The 22883-nt window shown below is 44.0% G+C and overlaps 1 protein-coding gene and 1 long non-coding RNA gene across 2 annotated transcripts in view; one reads left to right on the top strand and one right to left on the bottom strand.

Annotated features, from left to right (window-relative positions):
* LOC142079675 (uncharacterized) overlaps positions 1–22883 on the top strand; it is an 88796-nt gene that overhangs the window by 16085 nt on the left and 49828 nt on the right. The window lies entirely within an intron of this gene.
* The window catches only part of LOC142079674 (vasoactive intestinal polypeptide receptor), a 118770-nt gene continuing 105927 nt past the window's right edge, over positions 10041–22883 (bottom strand). The window contains exons 11-13 of the mRNA XM_075144291.1: positions 19868–19997; positions 18400–18441; positions 10041–16896 (exon numbers count right to left, since the gene is read on the bottom strand). Coding sequence (XP_075000392.1) covers positions 16705–16896; positions 18400–18441; positions 19868–19997 — 364 coding nt within the window. The 3' untranslated portion in view covers positions 10041–16704. The remainder of the gene's footprint in view (positions 16897–18399; positions 18442–19867; positions 19998–22883) is intronic.

Here is a 22883-nt window from a genome sequence, read left to right as displayed (position 1 = left end):
GTCCTACTAATGTGTAGTTAATCTGATGTAATTTAGCTGTCCACTTGAGATGAAATGATTATATTACTGGTGCATTGCTTATATTGACCAAATCTCCAGTGACTATAAAGAGCACTTCACGTTAAAAGTGCAATCCAGGAAATCAAAACAACATTATTTCAGCTTCAATAGATTAATAGTAAAGTTGAAATTTGGGTCTGGGAAGTTTGCCATTCTTAGCCAGTTTCACAGACCCTGAGCTACATTGCTTCGGTTTTGGAGTCCATGAAATTCATATGTGAAAAAGTGCCCCAATATAACTCTACATTTGAGAGTAAGTGGAGAGGAACACACATCTCTTGCTACATTTGCAGAAGGAAAAATGAAGCAAGCAAAGGTCTGATTTGTTGTTGCTCCCATCTGGAGAGTAAACCTGACATTTCTATCTGCCAATAGCAATTTATTGTGAAGCAGACCCGCAGGGAAGGTTTCTCCATGCTAAATCAACCAGCAAAAGAAATTAATCTTGTGTTACAACCAAATAAGAAACTTAATCACAGTCTACATGTCTGGGTGCATAAATAATTTAAATATATACAGCTGCAATTTCAATATATTAAACCAAAACCTCCCAAACAGCCCCATGAAAAACAAAAATTAATACTCCATTAGTAAAGAAACTGAATATATGTAAGTGCAGGTTTGTTCTCATTTCATCTTTGGGGAGAGGAAGAACTTTTTATGACCTACAAAGAAAAGTACTGTGTTAATGATCATCTGGTGGGTGTCCTATCCCAGCTAATCTCTCTTTACTGGAGCCATGGTCAAATCCACTCTCTGCTGAACCCACGTTGCCCAAAAAATTATTCTAAAGAGTACTGTCAATGAGCCAAGGTCAGAAGTTTTAAGTATATTCCTGGAGGTAGCAAATGTTTTCTCTACTTTTGTTAAAAATTCTGGATTTATATTTTACTTACAACTGGTAACTTCACAAAGCGCTAATGTAGTAACTGTAATTATGTTCTTAACATCAGCAATGTCCTTTCTGGTCATAAGTATATTTTTATGTTATAATACTCAAGGTTTCCATATGCAGTGGTCACCAAAAATTCTTATTACAAGAATTTGTATTCAATATTAATATAGAACATAAACAAACAACAATTACATATATTTTTAAGGAAAGAATATTGGACATATTGTGAGGCGTGCTGTCATGTATTTCAAGCAAAACTATAATTGTTGCTGTTTTCCTCCTTCAGCTTTGAACTGAAATGAGTTTGTGTAATGTCTTCCTCTTCATCACCATATCTTTTTATTGGCTTCTCCTCCCACAATACATGTTTTTGTTCACAATAACTTGTTACTAATTTTTGTCTTCAGTGATTTGACAGGAACTAGAGTAACTGTGTCTCAGAAGGTCAAGGACAGCTTTGGGTGGTGGTGATACATCCATTAATTGAATGTCCAGGTTCCCCTGGGCAATGCCTCTGTAGTCATCTTTAGACCTTTGCAGAGCAGCTCACCTCCACTGAGCATCTCTAAATCCCTTCTTTACAGTTTGCATGCTATGCATTCTGGGAGAGGAGGTCTTTGCATGGTGGACATTTTACCCCTTTCAAACAGAAGAATCGGTAATTTCAAAGTCTGCTCTGTCTTTTAGCTTCCAAAGTCCTAAATCAGACAATCTGGGGTTATTCGAGCGTATTATGTCTCTCAGTTGCCTCAATTTATCTGCTGCACCTGGACAGATGAATTTCCCCCTAAACTGAATTAACTACATTGACTAGAGCTCCCTAGAAAGGAGTTCAAATGAGTGGTTCTGACATTAACAACTGCATATGTCGTGGTTTAACCCCAGTTGGCAACCAAGCCCCGCACAGCCGCTCGCTAACTCTCCCCCCCGGTGGGATGGGGGAGAGAACCTGAAGAGCAAAAATAAGAAAACTTGTGGGCTGAGATAAGAACAGTTTAATAATTGGGAGGGGGGGAAAAAAAGTAATGAAAAGGAAAACAACGAAAAAGAGAGAGAGGAACAAAATCCAGGAAAAACGAGTGATGCAACTGCTCACCACCCACCAACAGATGCCCAGCCATCCCCGAGCAGCGATAGCTTCCCCCTGGCCAACTCTCCCCAGCTTATATATTGAGCATGATGTCATATGGTATGGAATACCCCGTTGGCCAGTTTGGATCAGCTGTCCTGGCTATGCTCCCTCCCAGCTTCTTGTGCTCCTGGCAGAGCAGGGGAAGCTGAAAAGTCCTTGACTTCATGTAAACACTACTTAGCAACAACTAAAACATCAGTGTGTTATCAACATTATTCTCACACTAAATCCAAAACACAGCACTATACCGGCTACTAGGAAGAAAATTAACTCTAGCCCAACTGAAAGCAGGACAGCATAATAGATGCATAAAACCGGGTGAGAGGAATTTCACCCAGAAAGTCAATACTACAATAACAATTGTTCTTTGCTTTCTGTTTACAAAGCTGACAATAGTTTTTCACACTCTGGCCCACTTAACAGAGAACAAACAGTGGTGCTCTATGTGCAATGAAATGTAGTTTTTCAACTTCTTCTCTCCGCAGAAAGACAACGGCTTTATGGAGAGAGACGTTGGGTGGAAGGTTTTTCCACATCAGGTGGTTAAATTCAGCCTGCGGTTGAATGGGGTCTATCAGATGCATTCTCCTGGCTGATGCTAGGAATTTGTACCTGCCCTGTTAAGATTATATGAAGAAAGCAAACCAATTTAACTAAAGTGCTCACACCTGAGGAGGTCAGAACAGGTTTAAATGGGAGTTCAGAATAAATGGGAGTTTAGACTAATGGGAATCTGCATTGTCCATCTCACCAAGTTGCACTGTATTATTTTTAATTTGCTCTTCTTTTGGTTCATGAAAAGAGAAAACTTTGGTAATGAGTTTCTGCAGCCAGATTCTCTGTACAATAGTGATGACTCTGTCGTTTATCTTCGTCGCTGAAGTGATTCATACCTGTGTGCCATACAACACTTCACCAGCACTTTGCAAATCCTTTGCTTTTTCAAGGATTTGTTTTTCTTCTGACAAGAGATATATTCTAGCTGAGTGTGTGTGATCCACTTGGAACCCGTCTCAAATGCTCCCTAGAAATTTCTCCCTTGCCAGAGTAATTGCTACTTTGCTCTTTGACTTAATAACACCTAAAAAGCTTTTTCACTGTGAACAGGCCGTAACATTTCAGATAATATTGAGTCTGAAGAATTTCACTCTTGTTCAAGGCTTGGGCAACTTCCAGAACTGGAATATTACTATGGATCTGAGCAGCTCTCAAAAGAATGTTCCATTCATTTACATTCTGCAGTGTAATTAGATTGGTATTTGAATAATGAGAGTTGCTGAATTATATATATCTTTTGTTGACGTCAGGAAAGGTGCCCATTGACTCTTACCACTGCTTAGCTCCACAGATGCAACCCTTGTGCTTCTAATCTGCCACAAAAGTAATGTGTATTATAAACTATATACAAATTAATCATCATGTACATAGAAGAAGTGAGCTGATGTAGTAGGACATTGCAGCAACCAGAATTAATTTTGATCACCCTTTTGGAAACATGACCCATGTAGAAAGATTATTGTAGATAAACTAACTCTGCTAAGCCTTCCAATAAGTTTAATTTTACTTACAAGTTGCCACTTTAGACAGTAGGTGTTACTAACCTAGCCCATACAATATTCTGAGAGGGTGGCCCAGACTCCAGCTCTTTGGGTTGTGCTGTTTTGTATAACGTTACGCTTTGTTTCAATATCTTAAGTCTTTCCTAGCTTGAATAAATGTCTAATTTCAGTTGTAAATTAGACAAACCTGTAATGTCCTACACGAGGAAAGACGACCGTGCATCTAAAAGATGTACCCTTTGCAAAATCTACTGAAACAGAGCACAACGCCCCAGGCTGGTGATTAGACCTGGCCAGGCGGGGAAAGGGATGGGGGAGCATGAGCACGTGAGCCCCAGTTTCTTCCAGTTATAGAAAGTCATAACAGTGCAACAAGAAAGAGCTGAGGGATTTTAATTTCTTCTATTTAATACCCTAGTAAATAAATTAGTCTAATTCAACTATGCACAATGTAAAAGGACTCGATCTTGAAGATCGTTGTTGCTCTCACCCTACGTAATTGCTCTGGCTGTAAGGTGAGTTAGTGGAAGGGACGCAGTGCTGTTTTTGCTTCTTGTCTTGTGAGTAACTTGCCTGTTTTCTTTTTTTTTTTTATAAATTCAAATGGCAGAAGTGAAATGTTCCATTCCATATCACTGTTTTTTTTTTTTTTTCCAAATGGTATTTTTATGTTTCTCTTTTCAGGGAAAAAAACCCCATAACGTGTCTGTTTTAACATTTTATTCAAAATAAACCATAGCTTTTTTTTTGCTTTTTTTCCAAAATAAACCATGGATTTTTTTTTCCTTCCCTTCACTCCTCATCAGCCAAACAAATGCAATCAGTTATTCACACAAGTCCTAATAACCAATCCAGCTGATGAAAGCCAAAGCTTTCCTCTGAGATGGGGGAGCTGGTGAGAGCCCAGAAGTGAGGTGTAGACTATAATTTTGATTCTAAGCTTTATCCTTGTCCAGCTCTGGCTACAATGACAGTAAACCTCTCAGAAATTCCTGGTGCCTGGCCAGTAATGGGAGCAGGAAAGGAGAAAACCATCCAGTCTTCTTCCCCAGATCAGATAAATGACTGTGATTATAAATAACCTTCTACTTTACAAACAGATCCTTGGAAATGTGACCGTCATGAACCAGAAAAGGGGTGAGTTCAGACTCAGCCAGGAGGACAAGGCCAGACAGGCTTTGGCAGCGGGAGGACCAGGCTGAGTAACTTGCCCTCGTGCTTCCTGCTGTCTCAGGGAGAGCTCTGCGAGCTGTGAGATGTGTGTGGACCTTCTCCCATCATAGACCAACACGTTTGGCATTTTCTCAAAAGCCAAAGAGCCTTGCTGGAATAGCTCCCGAGGAGCCCTCTGTTTAGACTCCTAACTATGAACTAAATGGGACACAAGGAGAGAGGGCTGGAGTTTAGCAGAGAACTAGATGACACAGGCACTGTCTTGGTGGGAAATACATGATGGGCTGCAATGGACCCCAGTCCAAACCAGAAATCACATTACACTCAAAAATTTATTACACGTAATAAATTCCTTCATCACTGCAGACTGAAGCCATGTTTCTATCAGATCCCCATATTTTTTAGCTGGGAGCAGAGAGGATGTAATGAAATATTATGGCTTCTAACTGCTTTATGCCAAAGAGCTGAGAGTTAAGTGGTTGATAAGAAACAGCCATTGATTAGCCATCCCAGTGAAGTAAATCTGTAAGGGTTGGGGGAGGCAGATTCTTGGCAGCAGTGGCCAACTCAGTATTGGGGTCTTACTGCCAGTATTCTCCTTCCTTTGTAAAATAAGATTCACACGTGGATTCAGGTAAAAAGTGACAACGGGGTGTAAACAGTTGTCAGGACCTGCCGGAAGGAAGGGAAAGGTATACAAATATGTGGGTGTTTGTATGACATCGTTCTACCCTAGTTTTCTTCACATCATATATTGGCATCACTGTGCTTTAAAAGCCACTGTCCAGCTCCCACTGACACCTCTCAGTTTCTAAGGACTTTTGTGTCACCTGCTGGAAAAGTGGACAACTCTCCAGAGCTAATGAGGTGCTCGCAGTTCTTACTCATGTGACATCATCTTGGATAGAAACCCACTTAGAATCTCCTTTCTCCTTAATTTGGAGCTGATATTAAGTGACAGGGCTCCTGTTTGTCATCCAGGACGTCTAACTATCAAGATATTGAAGTTTTGAGTTAAGTTTTGAGTTGAGGTAATTGTCCTCTTAACGTTTGGACAATGAAGTGTGCTTTCGAGTGTCTTGGTCTTGGTTCCCCATCAAGCACACCAACCCTCAGGTTTACAAGTCAGATGTTGTTTTCCTTTCTTTCCCTCCCTCTGTCCCAGTCAATGTGCAATAAGAGTTGCTCTGTTGGCTGGTTTCGGCATGCCAAGTTAGTTCCTGTACTCTTAGGTTGTGTGTGATAAGGGTTCAAGGCTTTGATCTCAACTGGGCAGAGTGGAGATATTTCCAAGGGGAGAGGTTCAATCAGTGGTGTGATGGGGCAGGGGTGGACTCTAGGAGAGGGGTCATCACTGAGCACCGTAAGAGGGGACCTAATGCCATATCCATAAAATTCTTGCCTTGTCTGGTCTTGGGCTGCAAGGCCAATTGGTTCTGAGAATACCACTACGTGGGAAATGGCTATTTTGAGATGACATTTCAACTTACCTGGCTTTGTTCATATGATCCAACAAAACGTTAAATGCATAGGGAGTTATACCAGTAGGAATGATTCCTCTGTGAGCATGTGTCAGCATTGGAAGAGGTTTTAAAGTGCATGGTATTACAGCAGTGATGCAGTGCCTAGGCTCTTTGTGCCACACTCACTTGTGATCCTTGGACAATCCAGAGTCTTTCTGAACTCGTCTGAGGGCAGTCAGACTCTTTCTATGGATTGCATTGAGTCACAGTTCAAACTTTATATCCCTAGTGGGAGGGAGTGAATGCAACTGGTTGCACAGGAAATTGCTTTAATGTCATGGAGATCACAAAAGTCCTCGTCCTGGCATTTTGCCATGGAAACCATAGGGGATCAAAGGAAAAGGATGCCATTGGCCATTTTTAATCATGGCTCTGTCTTATAAAGAATGATGTTTTTGCAGTCATGAAAAGCCATTTCACCACTGAACTTATACAAAAAAGCTCTAAAAGCCAAGCTGAGAAATTTCCAGATACATGTGATCGCGTGTTCTATCAAATTCAGAATAATGGTGCATGTCTAAGAAAAGCAATGCTATGCTCATTGTAAACCAGGAAAGATGGCTCTTGCACAGAGGACACACAGCAGGGATTGAAGATGGTTGGGTTGATTTTTGCCTCCAACTTCTTAGGTGACCTTCATCAAAGCCACTTACACTAATGAATTTCTGGGCAGTGATTGGAGTTCCTCATATGGAAGACATTTTTTGGCAGTATGTGATTATCATCACCTCTATAGACACAGAATACATGCAATTGGCTGATCTTCCCTTTCCCCAGCCTTTGTAACCTGTTTTTCTGAATTCTGATTTAATCCACAGAGGGATCCAGTGAAAGTCAGTATGCAACAGCTTTGCTTCTGTCCTGGTTTCAGCTGGGATAGAGTTAATTTTCTTCCTGGTAACTGGTATAGTGCTGTGGTTTGGATTTAGTATGAGAAGAATGTTGGTAACACACTGATGTTTTAGTTGTTGCTAAGTAGTGTTTACATGAAGTCAAGGACTTTTCAGCTTCCCGTGCTCTGCCAGCTTCCAATGCACAAGAAGCTGGGAGGGAGCGTAGCCAGGACAGCTGACCCAACTGGCCAACGGGGTATTCCATACCATACAATGTCATGCTCAATATATAAATAGGAGGCATGGTCCGGGAAGTAGCAATCACTGCTTGGATTTCAGTCAGCCTGTGGTGAACAATTGTATTGTGCATCACTCATTTTGTATATTGTATTATATTGTATTATATTATATTATATTATATTGTATTGTATTGTATTGTATTATATATTATTATTATTACTATTATTACTACTACTATTATTATTATTATTTTCCCTTCCTTTTCTGTTCTGTTAAACTGTCTTTATCTCAATCCATGAATTTTAGTCTTTTTTTCCGATTCTCTCCCCCATCCCACTGCTGGGGGCGGGGGGAGGTGAGCGAGCGGCTGTGTGGTGTTTGGCTGCCTACTGGGTTAAACCACAACAGCTTCTCAGAGTGGCCCAGAGCATTAGACACTTTGCTTTTAAAGGAAAAGGGTTAATCCATGCAGAAAGGAGGGACATATATAGCGAAGACTTGTCATCCCTGGTTGTAGATTTAGCCTTTATCAGTCATGTGAACAGTGGGTGTAAACCAGCTTAAAAAGGGGGTGAGGTGTGCAACTGGCTCTATGGACAAGGAAAAGCTCATTGACCTCTCACTGTGATCTATTTTCACTGCCTAAAATCCATGTGCATTAAATAATATGTCTTTTATACGAATAATTACTGTTCACTTGTAGTTGCCTGCTAGTTCACTAGTTGCCTGCCTGGCATTTCTCCAACACAGAGGAAGGCTCACGCTTTGTTCTGAGCAATAAAGATCTGAAAAGACAGCACTACGGAACCGGGCACCCAGCAAGGATGAAACACAGACATGATGCAGGGGCAGATGCAGCACCCTTGGGAAAGCTGGAGGAAGCTGGAAAGCTAAGGTCACCACACGAGGCTCGGGAGGTACCTGGTTACCTGGCAGGGTGGGAAAGCTTCCAGGGATGAGCACACAGTCCCAGTAGTCTGAGAACTACTGCTGTGTCTGCTGCTCCAGGGACCAGTGTACAAGATGCCAGCGCTTGGCACGCAGGGTGTGTTGAGAAGGCAGAGACAGACCCAAGCTTTGCAGTACCACCAGCTCCATGCAGGGGCAGCGGAAATGGAAAGGAAGAGTGTTAAGTCTCATTAGCCCTACTGGGCAATTCTGTGCTTGAAAGAAGTGTTAATTTAAATGGCTTGCTAATGATTTGGAATCAACTAGCAGAGATTTGGAGGCTTTGCAAAATCCATGTTCAAACACAGTCCATTTCTTTCCATGGAGAGAGCTATTTTCAGCCCAGAGATTATGTGAAGGGATTTAAGTAGCCGAATTTGTACTCCACATTGAAAAGATCCAATGAACTCTGCACTTCCAAAAATCAAGGCGTTCCTTTTGAGGTGGATAAACAATACATTCAGAGGACTAACTTAACCTATGTCCCAAAGGCAAACCAAGCAGCAGGATGCTTAACCCCAGACCCAGCTGTTGTGCTTCCCTTTACACCTGCAAGTCGTTAATTGCCCATTCATATAATTATTGCTACAGTCAGACGTATTGTGTTTGTATATGCCTGTACAGTGAGGGTGTACATGTACAGTACTGAGGTGGAGGGGTCGAGGCTCTAGTTGTAAGAGCTGCAGGCAGGATATTCTCATGATGCTCAGATTATGAATTTACACCATCAGCACTGTGGAATCATCCGGTTGTGACAAGCCCATGTCAAACCGCTGCCTTGAGCTGGAAACTGCCTTGGAAGATGCCCTTGGTCATTATATATGCCAAATGTTGCAGAGAGCGCTGGATGGCAGCTCTCTTATGCATCTCATGGGTAAAGCGTTGTGGTTTCTCGCAGCGGTGTGGGATTTCTGCAGGTAGAATGGACTCATCGCGTCTGCTCTCGAAAAGCTGCTCACGGGTTCTCCTACCATGTGGCCTGGATGACTGGCAGTCTGAGTGTGTTCAGTCCTGAAGGGAATGAGAACAAACATGGTTTTTCACGTATTTTGGGGTTTTCCTATTCTTGGAGGGTGGTTATGAACTGCTACAGTCTGTGATGTAGAAGACAGATCTTAGCTTTGGTCTGTCCACCCAGGGTACCGGGGGGATAGTCATGGGGATGAATTTGAATGGCACGGTATAGTGAGACAGTTGGAGGATATTCCAGCATCCAACCCTACACTTGTAACCATCAAAATATATATTTGTATGTGCATGGGTGTATGTACCTAGAAATACAGGAATCATTTAACATCTCTTGATCGTGGCAAAAGAACCATAATGTGTTTGTAATTACATGATTATCCCCTCCATGCATGAGTCCTACCTCCAAAAGACATTGCATCCAGCCACCTAGCTCATGCAGTGGTTTTGCCTTCATTGTGGTGGTTTTGCCTTCATTGTGGTGGTTTTGGGGATCACTCATGGGGCTGGTGCTGATTCTTCTGCTGGCACAGATGTTCTCAAAAAAGGTCTCCCATTTTGAGAGAGATTTGGTCTATCTGGCTAACCTTACAAAGTATGAGATCATTATGCCTAACTCTAGGCAACCACCTCACTAGCTCACTACCTCCTTCTTAGCCTTTTCTCCTCTGTCTGGGTCTTCTTCAGGAACGAGAAAAATAAATGCAAATATCAGGTGGAACAATGTCTTCACGATGGTTTTATTGCTTGTTTTCAGCAGTGTCAACCACAGAGAAGAACCTCCTCTGAAGCAAGGAGATGAACCAAATACAAAGGAAAAAAAACATAGCCAATTCCTTGCATATGTACAGAGTCAGAACAAAATAAATAACATCGGGCAAAAGGCCATGAAACAAGGCAGAGATTTCACCTGTGCTGAGCAAGCAGGCCTGTTCTCACTGGCATGAAGAATACATCACAAGCACCTAGGTACATAAAAGTCCACAGAGACAGTGGCTCTCTGTTCACAGCCAGTTTTCATCACTTTTTGCTGTCAAAGCCTATTTACAGGAGGGCAGAGCAGAGGTGCTTACAGTTTGAGTGAGACGAGTCAGTTGGCACCAGCTACTGAACAACAGCTTGAGGTGTTTGAAACAGTCTGAAAAATGCACTTTTGAATTCAAAAGTGCCTTTTCAAACTTAATTTATCATCATCAGAGTACCAAAAATGTGTTCGTTTTTTTTTTTTTTTAAATGTGCTGTTCAGATTTCCTCTATGTACAAATTTACAATATCCACAAAACAGGGGTATAAAACATTAGTGCTCTGCTGATGCCAATTGGTGTGTCCTAAAGGCCTGGCCCTCAGAACCCAAATGGGCATTATTTCCCTTACAGACCTGTTACGTAGTTTCCAGTCCCAACGTTTGTCATCTTCCCTGTGATTTCACAGTATGCTAGAAATAACCAGGGTTTCAAACCCAGGGCTCTTCAGTATATAGCACAACACCATGCAAGCAGACAAGGAGTTAGGACGTTCAGAGAGCAGGAGGTGGAAGAGATGGTCCGTGGGCCCAGGCAACTCCTACTTCCTCAAAGCCATAGTTTACAACTGTACAGATCTCCAGGGGAAATAACAAGATCAGTCATTGTAATTATATCTCATCAGACTAATATGTAAATACTGGGTTTGGAGACAGGGTGAAGAGTTGACTGACTGAAAGAAAATGGATTGACATCCATGCTGTTCTGGATTTTGGGACATCTGATTCCACGTACCAGTCTGGGACTTAATTCTTTTCCCCATCACACCAGTTTAGTTCCAGAATGATACCAACAGAGTCGTTCCAGATTGATATGGGTATATATGAGGCCAAGAGCTTGGACTCCTGCTCTTCAAGGGTCATCTACAATCAAGAAGCATTACGGTCCTTGCCACCATAAGCATCGGTGTGTGAAAAGTGCAAAGTTGCATGGCGAGTCAGGGAGCTCAGGACGGCAGTCCTTGTCTCCAAGCGTTTGGCACATTCATTGGTGCAGAGATGCCGTGGGAAGAAGCACAGGGCTGTGCCTGGGCTGCCTCAACACCCCAGGCAAGGTCCTTTCTTCAGCTACACGCCCTACTTGAAAGCAGAGAGGCTGGGACACAGCGGGGAGGAGGCATGTTTTACATGGGCTTTGGTGTTAAACCTAGATTCATCTTCTAGAGAAGAAACATTGCTTCTCAGTCTCCTTGCTTCTGATACCACACAGATTTCCATAGGCCATTTATCAAACCAGGTTGAACTTGTGCGGACAGAATAAAATAAGCTTCACAAAGACACATATTGGCATTTCCAAGTTTGAGAGATTCCCTTTTAGTCTGAAAATATTTCATATTTCCTGCAGAAACCCACTGTGTTTTGCCTTGTTTAAGCGCTGTGGTGGAGGTGGAAGGAATGGAGACAAAATAATCCCACCAAACCCCTTTAATCCCTGCCACGGAGCCAAGTGATGTTCACTCCTGAGCTTTCTTTGGAACTTCATTTTGCTTTTTAAAAACCACTGGCAGCCTTTCGTTAATCAGCAGGTGCCTCTCTCTCAAAGTATTTCCATCAGACTGGAGCAGAGATTTGGTTTTAATCCCTTCGCTCGCAAAGCCCCGTGGCACAGACACCGCCCCGCCTCATTGCTTCTGAGCCGAGCGGGAACCAAGCGGGATATTGAGAAAGAAGTAAATCTGCTGATTAGTTAGTGTGCAAAACATTTTTTCTCCACTAACACCTTCCTTGAGAAAAATATAACTGCTTCATAGGCAAAAAAAAAACCAAAAAAACAATAAAATATTCAGGTGTTTCGTCTCCTGGGCTTCCTTGGGATCCCCTTTTCATTCCATAACTGCAGTAATGATGCTGCTGCATATATACTTCTGATTTTAAAAACTAGTTTCAAGTTAATGCCCTGAAATTCTGCAACAGCCTAGGATTTCTTTACTGCTCTTTTTTAAACCCTAAACATGGTCATATTCTTATTTCTTGCTGCTTATGAGAGGGCCACAGAGCAATGTAGATCCCAGCTGAATAGAAATATCTAGAGTCTAATGTTAGCATTGAACCTTGTACCTCTAGACCTTGAGACAATAATTTAATTTTTATATTTTAATTGTTCTATACTTATTAATAATTGTTTAATAGTTTAATCACTGAAATACAGAGTGACTAATTAACAGGAGGGGTTTGATCTCTCACTGGTATAAAAAGGGAGTAAACAGTTCCAGGCTGAAGATAAAGGAATTATTCTAAAGGCAAATTCCAGTTTAATACTGGGGTAATTCAAGAGCCACCGTAGTAAACTCCTTGGTGCAAGTGGCATCAGGATTTGGCCTGATTTCTGTAAAGAATTTTGGAGTCCAAATTCATGGTCCTCAAACATATCTAAAAGCCCGTCACATCCATGTGTGCCTCTTAATCTTATATTGCAGCACATTAATGCAGTTGCCTTCACTGGAGTCGTTCCTGCCCTACACCAGAGTTAAGGGGGTCTGACCGGTGCTTTGGGAGCAACAGCAGCCGTGCTGAGCACCGCATCTCAGTTCTGCATGGGCGCAGGACAATGCAGTTTGCGTTGTCGTTTGGGGTTGCAGTGAAGTCCTTGAACTCCATTTTATCGATGAGTTCGATGAAAAACAGAGTAGAGGAGGCCAAATTCCTGCACTAAGCCACTTAAATGAGGGCCTGATCCGAATGTCGTCGTTCACTCGATGGCTCATATCCCCAGAGTGAAAAGCTCTGATTTCACCACTGACTCCTCGGTTCTCCTGAAATATGAGGCCAACACAGCTGGGCTGGCAGCTCTGCGCTGCCTGCACCGCTGATATTGCCATGCCTGTCACAGCAGGTATATTCAGCACCTTCATTTAATCTCTCAAACGCCCTTGACAGCACGATGGTGATGCGGCTGGATGTTCGGTGACAAAATAATGGCAAGTAGGATGCCTGGGGGCACGGTTCCTGGCATGCTTATGTAGTCAACGTTTTTTGAAGGAATCTCTCAGTTTAGGTCATATCCTATCTTCACACTCCCGTGCAGAATAACCTGGTGGTGAATCTCACGGGCTGCAGAAGGCCCTGTGGCATGGGTAAATAACCAGCTGAATTTTTCTCTGTCATGTCTCTAAAAGGCAAGCCCATTCCTGCTGCCTTTGGCATATGGTTGATGCTGGCACAGGTTAGCACAGGGCTGAAATGGAAGAGAAGCTGTAAATACAAAGCAGAAGGTCCTCCTGCAAATGGAGGTACAAGCACAGGGAGAGGAAAAGGAAGGTGAAGACCAACAGAGTGAAAGTGCACAAGTGTCTCACTGCTCATGGACCTTCTACTCCAGCACAGCTGCCTAAAACAGATGGGAAGGTTTCCCTCACATCTCACAAAGGAGGTTGCTGGTAATGGTGCGTCACTTATGCTCAACAGCTCTGTGCTCAAACTCCTCCTCTGCTTGTCTGGGACCCGGGATTCAAGTTCACACCTTAGGCACCTCAGTGGATACATTAACAAGATTAGGCACTGCTCCTCTGCAGCCCACCAATTTTGCTGGGCATAAATAGCTACCATGACAGATGAAGAGGGTGAATTTGTAGCTTGATGAATCAAATCTTTCCCAGACTGATGTTGCTTCCAAATTCTGAACCAGTGAGAGGAAGCATTTTATACCAAGCAGAACAACATGGAAGGTGCGAAAGATCTTTCCCTTCTTCTGGGCTTACTTGCAGCTAGCCATTCACCTGGTGAAATGCAGAGCTAGGTCAAATCCTAACTTTGAACCAAGCACAGGAGAAGATACTGGTGGGACTTCTCTGGCATCTTCTGTGTGAGTCTGACTCCAGGTCTAAAAGCACTCCCCAGAGCAGCACCAGCACCAAACACAAAGAGGGTCCTTGACTCTGAGGACCTCATGGGGGTTTCAACGGGGCATAAGGGCTTGAGTGCAAGCAACATGGGGAAATTTTAAGCATCCTCTTGGTTTCTCTGGATTTTGGGAATTGGAGAGCTGCTAAGAGAGGATTTTGATGATCTTATGGCACGTGAGCATTGGATTCTGAGTGCTAATGATATGGTTTCAGTATAATGGAGCCGTAACAAAAATGGCTTGCACCTGGCTAACCTGGGGTCTCGTCAGCACTTTAATTCCAGGACCATGGAGCTCATTATAACTACCTTCACAAATATCTACCTATCCTTTTAGGTTTTGCAGGCTGGGTGGCCATGGCTACACTGTGACAGCATTTGAGCTAGCTCACTGGAAACTCATGAGAGCATGTCTACCCTTCAGGGCAGTTGTATCGGAGTATCTCATGCCCCTTACTGACTTCAGGTCTGTATGCTGTTCTCAGTCCCGCATGTGGAGAAAAACTTTGGAAGCATGGAGCTCAGATGATAGGTATAGCTCTGGGGAGGGTTACAGCGTGGAACAACCACTCTCTCAGAACTGAGAAAGGAACTGGATGTCCAGATCTGCAACTCTCCTCCTGGGCTCAGTGTGGTTTGTTGGCAGTGAATCACAGATGCTTAAAGCAAGCAAACAAGCAAGTAAAACAAACCCCAAACTCACCAAGTTAAAGATGCTTCTTTTCAATGAACTACACTTCATTTTGTAGAAAAAATGTTAGCACCTGGTGGATAACTCAAGATCTCTGAACTCTGAAAGAGGAGCCTACCTTCCTTTCCATGTACATGCATTGGTGACCCAGACTCTCCTTCGCGAGGACAGGGCTACGACATGTTATAATAGGACAACAGCAGCCCAATTACTCAGTGTACACGTGAGATGGGCAGGGATTTCCCACCCCCAGCGTAAAACTGGTGCAACCCCATTTGATGCAGTTGGGTGGGACGCCAACGTGAGCATCCGCATCCTTGCGTGGTCTCTCTTCTGACTGAGTTTGGGATTGCAGGGATTGTCTCAAATGCAGCGCCTGGGAGTTTGAGCTGCACGCGATGCCCTTGCAAGCCGCCAGCCTGGCGTGTCTGAGCAAGATTTGGTTTCATCCCTCTCCTTTGCCCCCTCCACTAAGAAAACAAAAGAAAAAAATAACCCTTCCCTTGGTTTTAACAGGATCTATGTGCGTTCTTCAAATATATGGAAACTAATAGACCTTCAGAAAAAAGGTAAAATACACATGCACGTCTTAAAGATCTAACAATGGCTTCATCATAGGATGAAAGCTCCCCGTAAAAGCTGAAGAAGAAATCAATTTAATAGCTCCTTTACTCCTTCCTGACTCCTGGAGTGCCAGTTACGTGCTGAGACAACCTTGTTCGGATGAAAGCAATTTTGCTTGCTGCTGTGACGCTAATTTTTTCATCTGGAGAGTGGCTCCTTATGGCGGGTCTGATTCAATTAAGGATTACAGGGTTCTACATCTCCTTTTCCTGGCAGTGTGTGCTAAGCAAGTGCAAACGAATTACAGACCAATTGTTTTCCCCTGATCCCTAACGATCCTGGGTGCGTTAATGTACCAAGATCTATGGGCAAACTTAAAAAGAATGAAAAACACAGCCGTGCTCCGCTTTTGGCATCTGTACCTGGTTTTTATACATGCAAATCGAGTTCCCTGTTCATTGAAAACAAAACACGATGTCATGAACACAGCGCAGAGAAGGGCATTCATGCTGTTCCTTCTCAGCGATCTGCTTTTCCAGAGGGCACCCAAGGCTGCTTGGAAAGCTTTTGCTAATGAGGAGGGCAATTAGCAGAACACGCTGCAGCACTGGGGCATCCTCCGAGGGGCTTTCTTGGTGCTGCAGCTTCGTCTTCGCACGTGTAAAACGCAGAGGCAAGGGCCATGCGCTGGCCTCTCCCCTTCCAGCTCCTGACCCTCCTCCCCGTGTCCCTGACTCTGTCTTTGGTGCCTTATCGCCACCTCTCATCAATGGACTTTTCGTACATTCATATGTTTGGCATTTTTTTTTTCTTTTTCCTGCTTCTTGACTCCTTCTCTCCTTTACTGGCTCATTTTTTAAAAAGTGCAATTTATCTGTTTCAGAGATGCCGGTTCTGGTAAAGCCACCAAGGACTCAGGCTCTCCCCTCCCTTACCCCCAAACTTCATTATTTATGACACATCAGGATCTCCCAGGCTCTCCTCAAGTGACTGGGACCTTTACTCATAGTTATCAACTCCTGAGGGCTTGAAACTTAAGAGTGAAAGGTCTGAAAAGAGGAAAAGGAAAAGTATTTCTCTGCCTCGTGGCTTGTCTGATGTTGTTCTGGATGCCAGTGGCTTTTCCAGTTTTGTGTCCTCTGTTGGCTCATGCGGAGCGTGACATTTCACAAGAGTTTGTCATCGTATCGCCGATTCCTGGGGATCCTTCTGTCTCAGTTTCTCTCTTGGATGCTCAGTGCTCGGAGAGCCTCTCCCCATCACACCAGAGAGAATTCAGCCTGGAAGCCAGAGCACCGGCGTGTCTTTGGTGAGCACTTGGTCAGCATGGAGATCTGGGTGCTGAAGTTGGTGCCGTTGCTGCCTAAGGAAGGGTGGTGATACTTCATGTCCGAGCCCAGGAACCGCTCCAGATGCCACCTCCGCCACTTTCGCTTGAGCTCAGCTTGGACCTGGGTGGTGGAAAGACAAGCAAATGAGCAGAGGGGAGAATTTTCCATTGCTCTGACTTGATTGTGTGGGTAGCAATGGGTGACCCACCTATCAGTTATTTTATAAAGGTCACTAAACTCAACCTGGCCAGAACTTTTAGCCACATAGAAGAGAGGTCACAGTCCAGCCAGTGAACTACTAGAGCAGAAATCCCTGAGCTTCAGCAGAAAGGTCAGCACAGAGAATTGCTTACCTGATACAGTGAAGGTGCCAGACTACTTAATTTTAATGGCAACATATTCTACACTTTGGGAGTATAATTAAGATTTTTTTTTTTCCCTGTTTTTGTCCAAATACAAATGATTTAACTGTAGCTTGTTTGTAAAGCTGTCAATACAGCTGTGCTTTTTTGATAGAAGCTACTTGTTCCTGCTCAGGGAGTTTACATACATCATCTGGTTTACACTGTCCAGATTCAAATCCTGAACAAATCTGGCCACCGTCCCTGTCCCCTCCTGCAGCCTTCCAGTGCAAATTTTTAGGTAACAGTATGAACTAGATAAAACAGCTGTGTCTGAGGGTCTCTGGGATCAGCAAAGCACAGGAATAGTACAACCCCAGGACTGGAAAGGTGGGAAAGGCAAGAGCAATGCCTGTAAGGCAGAAGCGTGTTTACCTGGCACTGGTCTGTGCCTAACGAGTCACGTCAATGCCTATATTGGTTTTGGATCATTAATAAGTTTGTGGTTTTGTCCTGCTCCGCGCAGGCTTACTGGCAATGATCTCTGCTGGAGCTGGGCTATCTGCCCTGCATGCCACTGCGTGATGTACACATGGCATCAGCGGGGCTGAAAGCAGCATCAGAGCTGTAAGAGAGCAAATTGTGATTCTGGACACTCTGCCTCTCCCCAGGAAGCTGGAACACAAATCCAGATCACAGCTGCTTCTTTCTTGTCCGTGCTCAGTTTATTGAGCTGAAAGTGCTCCAACTGACAGCAGCTCCAAGTTTTTAGCTGCTCACACCTACTTGGTAGCCTTCACGATATGGGTTTAATCAGTCTCTGCAGAATTTCTTACGGGCAGATGGAGCATGGTACAAAAATATCACTGCACTAACGAGCTTTCATCTTGGCAGTGGGCCTGATTCTGTGGAGGATTCATTGAGGCGCTAAGCATGAATAGGGCTTAGAAGATGGGCTTTATTCTTCCCTGCTGAAGGTGGTCCCTTCGGATCAGGGTTTATGCAAGGTCATATGGGAGTTCTGCTGATGCTGTCTCATGAGTAAAGGAAGGACTCAGCAGCAGAAATATTACAGTTCGCACAAAAGTCCTAATATGTTTATTAATTGTGCTGGAAACTATCAGGAAAACGGTTGAGTTGTTTTTCTGGAGTGAGCGATTTGACGTGGAAGCTTCCTGCCAATATGATAACATCAGGAATGGGACACTTCTCAATCCACTCTCCACAAGCATTCAATTTGCCTTAGCTGCAAACATTAACCAAACGATATTGTTGATCTTACCTCCCCGTTGAGAAAACAGTACAGAACAGCCACCACAAATCCCTAGGGAAAAGGAGAGAACAGGCTTTTAGCACCTCATAGCTGATATTCCCCTAGATCACAACCCAAACTCTCTGCAGCCTTGGAGAAAGGGCACACTGCTGGGGCACTGCTAAGGTGCCCCTTAGAAACCACTTGATTGCATTTTCCCTGTAAAAGGAGCAGGGGAAGATTGGTCAAGGTACCTTGCAGCAGATGTATGGGTGTGAGTTCAAAGATCGCTCCAGGCTGGTGTTTAAAGCCCTCAGCAGTCAGCTCAGCTCTAAGAGGGGCACTTGGTCATTCAAGTTGGGGCATTAGAGACAACTGGATGGGATACTAGACCCAACTTTCCTGCTTGCTTTTGGCAGCTGAAACTGGGGACATCTAACCACGCTCTCTCGTACACTATCAAGGTCAGAATGATCTTAGACACAGCATAGGGCTAAATTGTTCCTTTCCCATCTCCCCTGCAGTGACACCTCGTTTTTGAGAATCTCAGTTTTCACTGAAAAAAATAAACCAAACTTATCTCCAGCCCTTATGATTGCAAACACTAAAGACAAGACATAAGCGTAGGTCCATTTCTCTCTCAAAGGAGAGATGCCAGATGTGAAGTGATGATGATGTAGCCAAGGATGTTAACTCATTCACCACTGAACAAAGCGTGCCACTGACACGCGTATGGCACATGGTGACAGACAGATCCTGCTTGCAGGCTGTGAGAAGACAGAGTGGCTAGAGCTGATTGATGGATGGATGCAATGGGATGAAAGACATAAATAAGTGCTTCTTTTCATGCAACAGCAGGGCCAACGTTAACAGCCCAACATGGGAATTGACTGAAGTGAAGTGTGTAGGAGGGTCTAAGAAGCAAACGTCATCAGGGCTTCCTGAAAATTAATGCAGAGGACAGCCCCATTATCCATCGCCGTAGGGAACCCGCCTCCTATGCCAATGAACTGGAATCCTGCTTGAGCAGGATCTACAGCAGGATCTTGGCTTATCAACAGAGGAGAAAGTTCATGCAAGTCAACTCTCTGAAGACAGACGAGGCTCCTGTTAATGGCCAGAAAGACATTCCTCTCAAAAGCAATTTTTCTCATCTTACACCATGTCAATGATACATAAATTGAACTAAGGTGCTCATTTTTCTCCCGTAAGTGCAAAAATCCTAGGGGGACTAACTTACAGAGGCACATTTTCTTTTCAGGTGCCTAAAAGGAGGAGAGAGAATTTCCTTCTGGAATTCCAGGAGGCAAAATATAAAATTATCTTCCATCCTGGCCAAGCTGGAGTGAGTAGCTTTTTCCCCAAAGTTATAAGAGCAGTATTGGGCACGTCCAGCAAAAACCCAGCTCACATGTTTGCTTATTCCCTTGTCATGCTTGTTACACTTCTCCCTGCTGACAGACCTGGTGACTGACTGGTGGCCCAAAGGGTGGCTTACCTGGAACGACCCAACCACAAGCTCAAAGACCAGCTTAACTTCTGCTTTGAAATTGTCAGGGAAGAAAGCAAACATGATGTAGTGAATGCCAAAGAGAGGGATCAGCAGCAAGGTGGACTTGGCCAGCCTCCTGTTGGAAAGACAAACATGAGTCATAATGGGAGAAGGAAGAGGAGCTAAAGGGTAAGCTGGTGAGAAATCCTGCAGCTGAGCCCTGTGCAACCCCGAAACTTTAATTTGCTGCAGTACATATTTGCTGATTATCTGCATCATGATGGTGTAGCCTGTATCATGCATGTTAAGTACCTTTGTTTGCCCTTAGGAGATGTGATATCGGCCGCTTACCCTGAGGTCCTGGGAACATCCAGCCTTTCAACAGCAGCCTCGAGTGAGGCAGCATCAGGAGTCTGTCCTTGCCCAGAGGGAAGATGTGTCTGGGGTACAGCAAAACGGAGGGTGTTGAGATAGCTCCTCACAGCCTAACCTCCCCAGGATCCCTCTGACGACCTGGGCTGGGATGCAGTGACACATGGAGGTGGACCCTCAGCTGGGCACGGTCACTGTATGGCAGTTCAGACTAACCAAGGACCATGCTGGCATCATTTCCACAGGCTTGCTTTCCTCCTCGTTAACAGCTCTCATATAAATATATACGTGCCTCCAGCTGAGACAGAGTGATCAGCCCTAGATTATTTCTCCTTGGCCTGCAGACTGCAGATGGCTGGTGATTTCAGATGCGGTGACAACATAAAATGTGACATCTTTATTCCCAGTACCTTCAATGGAGGTATTTCTTTCTCCCTTCTCTCTTCTTCCCCTCCCACCAGAGATCTTTTTTTCATCTCTACAAGCTAAATCATCATCTAGCACTCTCTTTGTTTGCTTGGGATTTCTGAAAATTACAGCTTCTGGGAGAGAAATGGTATGTTTAGCTCAGAATAATGACAGGCTACTGCACAATGAATGTCTCCAAAGGAGGGAGATGAACAGTATTAGTGCTTAATGGCATCAGGCTGGGTAATCAGAGGTCTAATTAGGAAGAGATGATAATTTATTAAATCTAATCATTATTAAAATATAGCTGATGGAAATAAAATGAAATCAAGGACGTAAGGATGCTTATGGGGGTTTTGACTCCCTTGGTCACCTACAACCTTCCATGTCCCCCTCTCCCAGAGGCTTCTGGAGGAATTGAAGCTAAGGCTGGGATGTTGGAAATACTTGTTCTTCCATCTGCAAACCCTTCACCTCCAAAATCCCATCAGGCTCAGTCCCCTCAGACCATCTTCATTTATTTGCCATCTGCATAAGCCTGCTGGGAAGGCTGATGTGCCAGCTTTATGCAGATGATGCTCATCACTCTATCTCCTAGCAGACCTTTCCAGTTTTCCCTGGGCCTGGCCCAAAGACAAGTTTGGCGTTAAGGTTGTGGTTGGAGGCTGTGGTTCCCCAGGGAATACCTGGTGGCTGAAAAGCAGCTGGCTGCAAGTCATTCCAGGCAAAACGAGTGCCTGTAGGAAGCCGAGGAACTTTCCAGGAATTTGCCTTTCCTACCACACCCCTCACGAGCGGGCACATCCCTGCTTACAGTGAGTAGATCCAAAATCTGAGTCCTCTTAAATGTCTTGCTCTGCCAGAGGACTGTCACTGTCATTGGTGACCATCAGGGTACCATGGTCCTCCCTGTCCAAAGCAGCTCTGGCCAGCGTGATCCACACTGGTATGACCCAGTCCTAATTCCCCCAGCTCCCAACATATGGAAAAGCAACTTATTTTCTAAGCAGATCACAGTTCATTGAATATTAATACTGGCTTTGCAGAGATCTCTCCTCTCTCCTCAGTCTTTCAGAAACAAGTCAACCTAGAGAAGATACCATCATGTACCATATTCATAGAAAGGCTGTTTGCAACCTCCAATAGATAGAAAATTTTATCTTATCGTTGCAGGCAACATCGGGGCCTCAGCAATAGCATTGTCCCTCCTGGCTGGACTGTGGCAATGAACAGGACCTATATGCCAAACCTTAGGATTCCCCGCTCCAGTGTGCACAACTCCCCAAACCAGTCTCTTGCTCCCGGCATCGAGCTTCCCCAGAATATCGAGTGACGTTTTAGATCTCAGTTTGGCTTCAAGGTAAGGCGCCTGTGATCTAGCCCTGTGATATTTAAGAGACCCCCCCCCTAAATACTGCAATAAGGAAAATCACCTTCCCCAGTTATGGTGTAATTTCTCCAGGAAGCTAAAGCCTGGCTGTGCAAGAGGCAGAGCTGCTTGGGAGATTGTCCAAGGCTGTTTAAAGCTACCTGCTGGAAGCCATGGCTTCTCAAAAAACTCATTACTTCCACTCCCAGCACAGGGTGAACTTCTTAGATCCCCCCTCTCTGACAGATACACATGGTGACAGGTAATTTAGGGAAAACACGTCTGCACTAGCCTGCACTGAACCTACTCCTCTCCTTGGGAGTGGGTAAGAGTGAACCTACATTTTAGTCATGCTCCTTGAACGCATAATGGAAAAGTTACCCAGAAAACTTTGATGATGATATTGATCTATGAACATGTACAGAATAGAAAGAGATGAATTTTGCTCAAGATTTCTGTTGCAGAAAACAACTTCTATTTGCCTGAAATATCGCTGTCCCATTCTTGTACATGTCTCTGTCATTTCCAGAAAACTGTTTTGGGAGACTTGTTTTCACAGTTTCCAATCCATTAAAGCCCAGATCACTGTCTGTAGCATTAATGAGTGAGTCAGCGGCGCACCTGAACTTCCAGCCTGCAGCTAAACTGAAACCGGTTGGAATTGAACCATACTAACAACATAACATGTTTTTTTTTATAAAATAAACAATATGTAATAAACAAGAGAAGGAGGGAGAAATGCAAATGAGAGATCCCCGATGTTGTTAGTTTAAAACATACTTTTTTCAGATTTGGCAGGAGGAACCCACACATATCGTTAGCAGCAGTTTTTGCTAAGATTTCTTGGGTCCTGCAGGCCAAACCCCTGAAGCT

The sequence above is a fragment of the Calonectris borealis genome, chromosome 2 (genome assembly GCF_964195595.1).
Source record: "Calonectris borealis chromosome 2, bCalBor7.hap1.2, whole genome shotgun sequence".
Classification (NCBI taxonomy): domain Eukaryota; kingdom Metazoa; phylum Chordata; class Aves; order Procellariiformes; family Procellariidae; genus Calonectris; species Calonectris borealis.
The sequence above is the reverse complement of the archived record's forward strand: the minus strand, read 5'-3'. Positions and strand labels throughout refer to the sequence as shown.